At 40.1% G+C, this 12,233-nt stretch overlaps 1 protein-coding gene across 2 annotated transcripts in view; it reads right to left on the bottom strand.

Moving 5' to 3' along the window:
* The window catches only part of ddah1 (dimethylarginine dimethylaminohydrolase 1), a 216,670-nt gene that overhangs the window by 201,368 nt on the left and 3,069 nt on the right, over positions 1 to 12,233 (bottom strand). The window contains exon 3 of one of the 2 annotated variants that reach the window (XM_062028210.1): positions 11,754 to 11,942. Coding sequence is in view for 1 of the 2 variants with exons in the window: in XM_062028209.1 (XP_061884193.1) it covers positions 733 to 1,029 (297 nt within the window). In the remaining variant the exon portion in view is untranslated. Of the gene's footprint in view, positions 1 to 732; positions 1,242 to 11,753; positions 11,943 to 12,233 lie in introns of those variants that run through there. The other variant, XM_062028209.1, reaches the window with a different exon arrangement.

Genomic DNA, 12,233 nt, shown 5'->3' with positions numbered 1-12,233 from the left:
CTAAATGTAAAAAAGGGAATAAATATTCAAAATAATCTAGTTTGGTTATGCCATCGTGAGCGCAACACAAGGTTGTAAAAGTTTCAACTAAAAGCAAACTGAAAGATTGATCAATACCTATTTATGATGATTTATCAAAATATAAAATAAATATACCTGAACAGAACGCTCATGATGGTTACACCAAAAAGTAACGCTATGAATCGCGTTTTTCCAAGTTGTTGGGGCATTTTTATGCTATTTCCAAGCATCTCATTTTTATCATCGTTGATTTTAAATGGTCAAACTAATGCATATTATATATGCATGCCCTAGTAAACAAAAAAAGTCATATTTATTTTGATTGTCACATTTTGAAGTACATTTGTGCAGGTGGGTGCGAATGTACCCATTACCAGAGCTGTACACATATATGTTCCCCAAGTGTCCAAATAACTCTAAATTAAGTATTTGTTACTTAGAATATGTTCCCCATTTTTGTGTACAGAAACTTGAAAAATTGTGAATAAATAAATGACCCAGTTTGATAAATGTGCAGCACATTTTGTTTAGCATTGAAACAAAAAGTGGGTTCTAGTGGGTGTTGTCTTTAATCCCTTTGTTCATTATAGTACACAATCTAACTCATATATTGACAATCCGTCACTTCACTCCCGTGAAAGTGTTCATGTGAGGAAGCCACGCTGTGACATGAAAATGTTATTTTAGGTGCCGGTGATTCTTGTTCCCTACCTCTCGCCTCCTGCTCTCCGCGCCGGGTCTGGTGATGAGCGCCGTGTCCCCGCACACCACGGCGGCATCCTCCACGAACACGCAATCCGGCATCGTCTCATCCGCGGGCAGCTCCACGACCTGCAGCCCGAGCGTGGTCCTCAGGGCGTGGACGTAAGCATCGTGCTCCCTCCGAGCCTTGGTCACGTCCACCTCCGCCTGGATGCTCCGGAGCGCCTCGCTTGCCAAAGACGCCGGGATTCCCCGGACGATGGCGTGGGTGTAGTGACCAAAACCTGCCATTAAACCTGCAGCCATGTTTCCCTTCACTTGGCGCGCTGAGATATATATATATATATATATATATTTTGTGTGGGGGGGTCGAACCCGTCCAAAGAGCTATCAGTGGCTGGCTTGCTTATTCACCACCTTGTCACTGAGTTGGGTTAATTCTTAATTGACAGCAGCTTCTTGCATCATTGAGCCGCGCTCCAGGCTGCAGGCGATTCGCGGTGACGCGCAGCGACCGTCACGTGACAGCCACGTGAGAGGCGTGCACGCCGACAAGTGACAGCCAAACAACATATGAGTATTGCACAACATCAGTTGCGTTTGCGTGTTGTAAAACTCAAAATAAACCGAATTTTCTGTCATTTTAACTATGCAGCCAAAATGACTCGTTTGAGTGACAGGACTGAAAGTAACAGGATTGGGGTTTTAGCATAGAATCAGCAAGGGGGTTCCAAACTTTTGGACTCTGGGGCCATCCATCAATCCATTTTCTACCGCTTGTCCCTTTTATATTGGGCTAAAAAAGGTTTCTTTAAAAAAAAAGTGTCTATATATATATATATATATATATATATATATATATATATATATATATATTTCTGGCCATTTTGAGCGTTTAATTGACCCCACAAATGTGATGCTCCAGAAACTCAATCTGCTCAAAGGAAGGTCAGTTTTGTAGCTGCTGTAACGAGCTAAACTGTTTTCAAATGTGTGAACATGATTGCACCAGGGTTTTCTAATCATCAATTAGCCTTCTGAGCCAATGAGCAAACACATTGTACCATTAGAACACTGGAGTGATAATTGCTGGAAATGGGCCTCTATACACCTATGTAGATATTGCACCAAAAACCAGACATTTGCAGCTAGAATAGTCATTTACCACATTAGCAATGTATAGAGTGTATTTCTTTAAAGTTAAGACTAGTTTAAAGTTATCTTCATTGAAAAGTACAGTGCTTTTCCTTCAAAAATAAGGACATTTCAATGTGACCCCAAACTTTTGAACGGTAGTGTATGTATGTATATATATATACATATATATAGATATATATGTATACATGTATATATGTACAGTATATATGTATATACATTATATATATATATATATATATATATATAAAAATCTCCTGAGGATTGAGGAAAACCCCTCATGAAACAAGCCTGTAGAGATGAAATAGTCTTGTGATTTTTTTCCCACACATACATATATATATATATATACATATATATATATATATATATATATATATATATATATATATATATATATATATATATATATATATATATATATATATATATATATATATATATATATATATATGTATATATATATATATTATATATATATATATATATATATATATATATATATATATATATATATATATATATATATATATTATATATATAATATATATATATATATAAATTATATTTATATATATATATATATATATATATATACATGTATACACACATATATACACACTTATACACACAGACACACGCACAGATAGACACACACACATATATACATACACATACATATATGTGTGTGTATGTATATGTATGTATATACAGTATATGTATATATACGTGTATATATGTGTGTGTGTCTATACTTTATATATATATATATATATATATATATATATATATATATATATATATATATATATATATATATATATATATAAGTATAGACACACACACATATATACAGTATTAGTCTTATTTTATATATTCCAAAACAACATGTGTCCTCTACAGTAGACATTTGATTGTGGTCTATTTATTTGGTCAGAGTTCCAGGAGTGCTCTGCTGTTTTTGAGAAACTTCCGCAAAAAAGCTAGTCAAAGATCATAAAGATCCTTGAAATTAATACTTCTCCGTTGTATTTCTGGGCCGGTGCCTCCTTTTCATTAGAATTGTCCTTAACCCACAATTGACTGTTATCTTTTATTTCTTGCATTTCCAAATTACTTAACCAATAACGGTCTTTTTCTTATTAACTTTCTTGTTGATGGTTTTGTAGCCATTTCCAGTCTTGTGCAGGTCTACAATCTTGCCACAGTTGTTCTCTGAACGCTGTTTGGTCTTGCCCATGGTGGGCATAGGTATACGTAGTGTGTACCTATGCTAGCCAAAAATCTGCTGTACAGTATGTGCTTGGGTTAAATTTTTGAGGAACACTAAAACAAAAACTCATAATACTGTTTGATTGAATGTTAAAAACATTATGACGGACCATCTCAAAAAACGGAATTGCATTTTTGTTTACTGAATGAAACACTCCCACTGTCTAAAGACTAACATGCAGTGACACTTTGAGGATGCTAATGAAGTAATATTGGGAATAAGACTTTTGAAATACATCAAGGAGGTAAAGAGCATTTTTTTTCCTGCATAATGGACGTTTACATGAGGAGAGGCATAGAACTGGGGTTTGAAGGTACCATCTGAAGCATGTTTTGGGCTCAGTGGAGCGGTCTGAATGGACGGAATGTTTCTTCCGGCATCCCAGAAGCACATTCTTCCACTGTGGGACCTTGGTTTGTCTTTTCTTGTACCAGATTCCCTCAATTATCTTAGACTGCTCAAAACATTCCAGGAGCCACACATTCCTTTTTTTCCACTCCAGCCCAGCTCACCAACCAGAACCCCTGTGACACTAACACCTGCAACCACCCAGACACCAGGACTCTTTTTTTCCTTCATTCCTCATGATGGAAAGACATGGCCGAGAAAAGACCACCCCCTCTCCTGCCCGCCCCCCTTTTTTCTCTCCACGCTGAGGAATTTGGCTTAGTTAGATGAAGGAAACCCCTCATACTTGTGCACACCTGGCTGGTATGCGTGAAAGCAGACCCAATCCAGCAGCTGTGGATGAAGTAGAGGTAGAAAACACTGCCTCGTATTTGTTTGGGTCGATTGCGATGAGATTCTCTCAATCTAATGTGCCATGCATGATTACACAGGTGCACAAGGACAATTTAACTGCATTGCATTGACTAAACTGAAGACAATGAAATGATGAGTCTATTTCCAGGCGATAATGAGGGATATTAAGACAGCGTACCCTGAGGCATTCCAACAGCGGTTGTTTTAGAATTGAAGATGCTTTGGAACAATAGAAAAATGAATGAAATATTCACTACAGACAAGTTTCCTTCAACGGCGAAGGGGGAGTTACTTCTATTGTTGCACACAAAGCAGAGTCATGCATGAATGTGACGACAAAGGAATGTCTGGAAAATGTTGGGGAAGTGGAATAAAAGGACTCGGAAAGATTATGCAAAACCAAACAGTGCAAGCAGGGGGAAATTCCATAAAGTGTCAAGACTTCCCCCAATAACTCGACTCCACCGACATGTACAGTTTGACATCTTGACTTCTCAGGAAATAGAATCAATGTCCGTCCAAATAGCAGGCATGACATTCAGTTTCTGACTAAATGACATTTTAAACAGACTGACCAGACTTTTAGAACTGTTTCTTCCCTGTCTAAAGACTTGGGGCAAGGGAGATAACATTTGAATGAGTGTTCTTTTCTTATCTGCATGGCTGCAGCTGAGACACAATATTTTCTTCTCTTCATGGCCTCATCACATACAGGACATTCAAACTGCATAAAACCGGAAAGGGGTTCTGCTGGAGGTCTTCATCTTTTTATCCAGAGAGACAGAGCAGTCTGCCTTCAGATTTATTTACCGCACTGGAACAAAACATGTTGTTTCTAAAGAAATGTTGCATTTTGATTTTATCAGTCCATTCTAATTTTTAGAGTTTCCTACAGACGAATGCAGCAGCTGTAGGAAGGCAGTCGCTATACCAGACTTGTGAAGAAAGTTTCTCCCCTCACCTCTGATCACTAACTTTAGGTAGCAACCAGAAGGGCAAAGTCGCATATACAAGTGGCTGAAATGAGCTCCCTTCCCAAGGAGGTTGGGCTCAACCTTAGAAATAAGGTGGGGATGGCTATCGGAAGGGACCAAGTTGAGGTGGCTTAGTCATCGAGTTCAGGTGCCTCCCAGACACCTCCCTTGTTAGGTGCTCCAGGCATGCCCATCCTGGTGGAGGCCTAAGACACACTGGAGGGACTGCAACTTACAGCTGAACCGGATTTCCCCTGGTAAAGCTTAAGCAGGTAAAAATGCTAACGTGGGCGATTCCGTCTGTGATCGTTCTGCCACACAGTATCTCAATGCTAACGAGGGGTAACTACACTTCCAACGACGGTTGTTGGCATTGACAGTAGGATTACTTGTTTGCATCTCAACAGTTGTTTTTCTCACTATGATAAGGCAAAACCATCCTTGCCTAGGCACACCCTCCTGCTATTGGAGTATACATATTTGGGGTTTTGGCACCAGCGGCTCAACTAGATCTGACCAATCTAAGTATATGAGCACGAACTGATGAAGCCTACTCGGAAGAGAGGCGAAACTTCTTCTCAGACAAACCAAGCAGTCCAGTTGTGATCGATTGAATGCCGTGAGATGACAATGACCTGAATGAATGAGAACATTCATAGACATGTTCCAGTGTAGACAAAGTTGTCGATGTGGTGGTTCTGTGGTTGTGTATAGTCACTCTTCACAGGAAGGAAATACACAGTATCGAGTCTGCAGTTGCTCCTTCTGGAGACACTGCCCCTTAGTGTTTTGGAAGATAATTACAAGTTGGGCACCACCCCCATGGAATAACTACAAATCAAACAAGACGCCATCAGGGGGGAACGCAAACAACGCAACGCGAGTGTATATTCCAGTCTTAACGTAGCCTACTGGAAAAGCCATTGAGCGCCATGATGACGGTGAGTGCATAATGGGCTAATTGGCTGACTGAATGATTGTGTGAGGGCGTTTGATTTAATGTGAACAATTTTGTCGGCCCACCGTGACCCTTTCGGCAATTACATTGGTCTGATGTGATGAGGCTAAATTTAATGGAGGCATGTGAAGATCAGCATTGTATAAAGCACAGGTTTCAAAGCATAGGAAAAAAGGTGCACATAATAGTCCAGAAATTACGCTAATCACCCACAGCTGATTGTTTTAAACATGGTGGAAACATATAGGGAAGGAAAGACAAAATGTAAAACTGTTCAACTAAATGTTGAGAGAATATTGCAGAGAAAGGGAAACTCAAGCTGTTGGTGTACTCAAGCTGTGCCTTTTTACTGCATCTCGCACAAGAACGTGAACCCCGGTTGTTCGTATGAGAGGTGAGCATGCTGACTACTGAGGTAAAAGCCCGAGCTGGTAGCCCAGCAGCCAGCACTACTCTTGAAGTTGTCAGAGAGTGAAGTTTACTAACGTACACCTGGCGCAGTCACATTGGCTGGCCCTTTTAGACTGGTACACTTGGATGTACTTTATTTGAGTATTTTAGGATGCACATGTTTAAACAACCAGCAGTAAATCACTTAATCAATCAGGGTTTGGTTTTAGTTTTCCATCTTACCCACACATTTTGGACATTTTGGTAAAGCTTTAAAAGGTGCAACTCAACGAAATAGATAATCAACCCAAGGAAAAAGTCAACCAAAAGGGACACAATCAACTAAAGTTGCGCTTTTTGCAGTCCAATTTAAAAAAAAGTATAAAACTTGTAGAATGCTGGAATATCTTATCAAGTGAAGTGTGAAGTGAATTATATTTATATAGCGCTTTTCTCTAGTGATTCAAAGCGCTTTACATAGTGAAACCCGATATTTAAGTTACATTTAAACCAGTGTGGGTGGCACTGGGAGCAGGTGGGTAAAGTGTCTTGCCCAAGGCCACAACGGCAGTGACTAGGATGGCGAAAGCGGGAATCGAACCTGGAACCCTCAAGTTGCTGGCACGGCCACTCTACCAAACGGAGCTATGCCGTCTCAACTGTTCTGAAAATCAAATGTTGCACAAACAAATGATATACGGGAAATAATGCAGAATGTGAAATATGTCCGGAATGCTTGACATCAGCTTTTCAATTACAAGCTCAGATATTCCATCATTACACAATGCTGATCCTGATAAAGTGTTCCAACAAGTCAGTATCATATCATCATATTAGAAGCTGACTCAGTGATACTGTCACATCCGTCCCTCTTCGTATGTCCTTACTCGGTCATAGCGCAACTTCCTGCTGGACTCACTGCATACCAGTTCTATTCAGAACATACCACAGTGTGATCTGTTGTTTAAAAAAAACATATCAGCCTGTCCTGTTCTGTTTGTCAACCGCATTATTAAGAAGGCTGAGGACTTCCTGAGAATGTTCTGCAATGCTCCTTCTGGGATCTGACAAGGGCTTTACATCACACTCAAGCAAACACGAGCATCAATCCTGTGTCTGTATACATGTTACTGTGTTGTCTTGGCACAGACATTGAAACTCTGATGAATGCATGTTTGTTTCTTTGAATGGAGCCAAAACCAAAGAGGAAGGAAGATTACAGAAAGCTATTGGAATGCAATCTAACACTATGTTCAAACATCAGAACTTTTTTAGAAATTGTTACATGGCTGCAGACCAACGTTCCCTCTAAGGTGTGCGCCTGCGCAATTACGCACTGCTCACGCGTCCTCTGCGTACAGCAAATTAATGCCGCGCAGAAAATCAAATATCCCATCTGAACTCTAAACGAAATAAAAACATTACAATTTATTCTGTATGATTTTGCAATGCAACTCTGTGAGTGACAGGTGACAACAAGAGTGGCCCCAATGAATAAAACAATCTTTGTCAACACAGTTCAATTATCGTCTGACTTTACGGACAGGAATTCCATCAATCACTTTATTGAACAAAAACCACACCAAAAACATGAGTAAAAAAACTTTTATCTAAAATAACTGGTCATTTTCTGCCATACAAACCAGGCTTAAACCAACTTTGTCATCCGTCATATCAACAGAAGCCGCTCGCTCTGTCTCACCTGCACCAACACACGCACTCATGGCACTTAGCCAGTGCTGCGTTTATGGCCATACAAAAAGTCGGACAACCCCAACGCCACACAATGTGTAAATGTCAGGTTGTAACACTCTGACTCCTCAATCAGATGTGTGCTTATTTTACTGCCATTTCTTAAGGATGTTAATCTAAGGATATTATTCATGAAATGTTGTCACTAGATTTCATAAATGCTAATAAAAATATGTATTTTACAGACAGAAAGTTACAGGAACTAAATGTAATCTCTGAAAGGGGTAACATTTCCTTTAAAGGCAGGACCCGCAGCCAGACATACAATACTAGCACATAGGTCATGAAAAATCACTTATATCAGAAAATAATTTTAATAAAACATTTAAATTGTTATGATGTCAGGTTTGGGACAGGTGTGACGCTGGTGTGGCCACAGTGTGCACGTCTGATGTTGCTCACATGTGCTCCACTGAATGCTCAGGGAGTTTTTGCGTTTGCTCACACACATGAAAAATTAGAGGGAACATTGCTGCAGACATAGTCATATGTGTAATAAGCTTTACAGCTCTTTGCTAAACATCGTCCGCGAAAATACGAGTTTTTAAACATTCATTTTCGCGTCAAAATACCACGTCCGTGTTTTTTAAATGAAATATCAATAAAAGTACGTTCTAAACAAAATTTGTTGAATGGTCTCCTCAGCTGCCGGTGAATTGCAGGACAAGCTAATGTGACTAGCAGAAAAGTAGATAGCCGTCAACGTTATGGCTCTGATAGAGAACGGAGGCAACAACAAGTAAGCCATCTAGATGGTTAGCTAACTAGCAAGCTTGTTTTGAGGCTTCAAAATAAATAGAAGAAAAAAAGTTAAGACCATGGTTGAGAGCACCGAAACAAGCTCGCTAGTAATCTAACCATCTAGCTAGCTTACTTGCTGTTCGCTCTCCAAGCCACAACGTTGACGGCTGTCCACTTTGCTGCTAATTATATTTGGATAATTACAGTTCGCAGCCGAGTGTGAAGCGACTGGGATAAGAATCAGCACCTCCAAGTCCAAGTCCATGGTTCTCGCCCGGGAAAGAGTGGAGTGCCATCTCCGAGTTGGGGAGGAGATATTTCCCCAAGTGGAGGAGTTCAAGTACCTCGGAGTCTTCTTCACTAGTGAGGGAAGAGTGGATCGTGAGATCGACAGGTGGATCGATGCGGCGTCTTCAGTAATACGGACGCTATATCTATCCGTTGTGGTGAAGAAGGAGCTGAGCCGGAAGGCAAAGCTCTCAATTTACCGGTCGATCTACATTCCCATCCTCAGCTATGGCCATGAGCTTTGGGTTATGACCGAAAGGACAAGATCACGGGTACAAGCGGCCGAAATGAGTTTCCTCCGCCGGGTGGGGGGGCTCTCCCTTAGAGATAGGGTGAGAATCTCTGCCATCCGGGGGAAGCTCAAAGTAAAGCAGCTGCTCCTCCACATCGAGAGGAGCCAGATGAGGTGGTTCAGGCATCTGGTCAGAATGCCACCCGAACGCCTCCCTAGGGAGGTGTTTAGGACACATCCGACCGGCAGGAGGCCACGGGAAAGACACAGGACACATTGGGAAGACGATGTCTCCCGGCTGGCCTGGATACGCCCCGGGATCCCCCAGGAGGAGCTGGACGAAGTGGCTGGGGAGAGGGAAGTCTGGGCTTCTCTGCTTAGGCTGCTGCCCCCGCGACCCGACCTTGGATAAGCGGAAGAAAATGGATGGATGGATGGATGGACAATCCGAACACTGTTAATTCCGAACAAGTTGTAGTCCTAGAGTATTTATTAGTAGCCAGCGAGAAGGTATATTTTTGACGTGACGGATCGTAAACAGAGGTCACGACACCGGAAGTATATTACCTGAAAGTGCATGGTTATAACGTTGCTAAATGACAAACGCTTTCTGAGTTATTTGTGTGCATGTTACAGATTTTCCCATTGCATTTAAAATGATAATAATGTTAGTAAATGATCTACTAAAAAAACTAAAAATTCAATGTAACATTACATGGACCACGTAAGTGTCAAAAAGACAGCCGAAAGAGGTTGGTGGATGAGAATAAATCTAAAGGTAAAATATGGTGTAGAAATGCACCCAATTGCAGGAAATGTAGTCTTGATTTAAAAACAATTATTTCAGTGTTTGTGTGGCAGCACTTTGTGTTGTTAGAAATGTTCCTCTTTTTTTTCTCAATTTTCCTTGTTTTTCCTTAAAGGGGGCTCACATCCCTGACTAAAACTGATCAGATGCTCAAAAGCCAGACTGACACGTGCATAAAAGCAGGATTTCTGTATAAATGATCAAAATGTATAGGATACTGAAATAAACAAGGAGGGGTGTAAAGAATGGAGAGTACCTGTAATATTAGTAGTAATACAGGTGTATGACACAATACAAATACTGGCCCTGTATTACATGGTATCGAATAGATGACAACATGTGCAGTATCGCCCACCAGTAGGAGTAGCCCATTTGGAAAGAGGGCGTGTCCATATAAGCGGACACGCCCTCTTTCCAAATGGGCTACTCCTACTGGTGGGCGATACTGAACATGTCATCATCGATTCGATACCATGTAAATACAGGGCCAGTATTGCCAATACCGATACTGTTATACCATTACTTAAATGATTTTAAATTAATTGAATGAGAAAATGATTGGATGGATTGATGGATGGGTGGATGAGTTTAAGATTGTGCATTTAATTTGTTGATCATGCTAATAATAATATCATCATGTACATGTACAATGTCACAATATCAACAAACTAATACAATTATTCACGTTAATTGCGCAAAAATAAAGGCAATAGCGCAAAATAAGTAAATAAAAGCAAAAATCTACGATAGGCATTTAAATCTTTTTGCTTTTGTCCCCCAAAAACCTCTTTTGTCCAAGAAGGTACCGTATTCCCTGAGTTTAAAAACAATAAACATTTATAAACAGAATATAGCAGGACATCGGTTTTCACAAGTAGTTTGTTCCACAAAGTCTGACAAAGACCAAATTTTACGAAAACGGAGGCGTTTTTTTTTACCCATAATAGAATGGAGTAAGGCCCTGCGATGAGGTGGCGACTTGTCCAGGGTGTACCCCGCCTTCCGCCCGATTGTAGCTGAGATAGGCTCCAGCGCCCCCCGCGACCCCGAAGGGAATAAGCGGTAGAAAATGGATGGATGGAGAATGGAGTAAAAGAAAGGGCATCTCTATCCTCCTTCAAAACTGCAATAAAAGTACACCTCCAGGCAACTTCAACCCTAAACTAACACCCTCCCCAGATTGTTAATAATCAAATGTAAATAATCAAATGTAGATACTTTTTCTTATGCTTTCTAAACTCACTCTCTCTCTATGTCCACTATTTGCTGTACATATCCTACCAAGTCAGACCTACACGTTTCAATGTCCTTTTCTCTGTTCTCAATTGTTGATGACTGGAGTGATTATAACAACCAAACCTAACACCACCCCCCCCCCTCCATATCCCACACCCCGGATTGTAAATAATGTAAATAATCCAATGTATATACCCTGATGATTATCTTGTGTGATGACTGTATTATGATGATAGTATATATCTGTATCATGAATCAATTTAAGTGGACCCCGACTTAAACAAGTTGAAAAACGTATTCGGGTGTTACCATTTAGTGGTCAATTGTACGGAATATGTACTGTACTGTGCAACCTACTAATAAAAGTCTCAATCAATCAACCAATCAATAAATTCAAAACACATTTTAAGGAGAATGTATTTATAGTTTTACATTTAAAAATAAGTATATTTCAAGCATACCTTTTATTGAAGACTGTCGTTGGTGAAGACGGCAAATTGGGAGGTGTGGTGAGGTGAGCCAAGCAGCCGCCACCTATGTACTTTGGGTTCTTTCTTGAATGCAATAGTTTCTGACCTTCTTTATCAAAGTGCTGGCACTTGCAACTTTCTTTGGCCCCATGGTGTGTTATTTGGCAGTTGTACTCAAGTCTTTGAAAAGAACACAGAGAAAAATTTAAGAAAACAATAAAAAATGTGGGGTGTTCAAAATAATATGTTTACAATATAAAAACAAGAACAACACAACAGTTTACAGTAAACATAATCATAGTTTTGAGAATTAACAAAAATGCTTATACTGATTTCATACTGGTTTTAAATCAATGTGACAGTGTCTTTGAAGCCGATGTTCCCGTCTGCGGTACACCCTGCCAAACCATCTTAGGGTCTGTGGATGCTTTCCACCTCAAGAGACAAATGTTGACTTTTTTGTCATTTCAG

Source organism: Entelurus aequoreus, linkage group LG19 (assembly GCF_033978785.1).
Source record: "Entelurus aequoreus isolate RoL-2023_Sb linkage group LG19, RoL_Eaeq_v1.1, whole genome shotgun sequence".
NCBI lineage: Eukaryota > Metazoa > Chordata > Actinopteri > Syngnathiformes > Syngnathidae > Entelurus > Entelurus aequoreus.
This window is presented reverse-complemented; position numbering and strand designations above follow the sequence as displayed.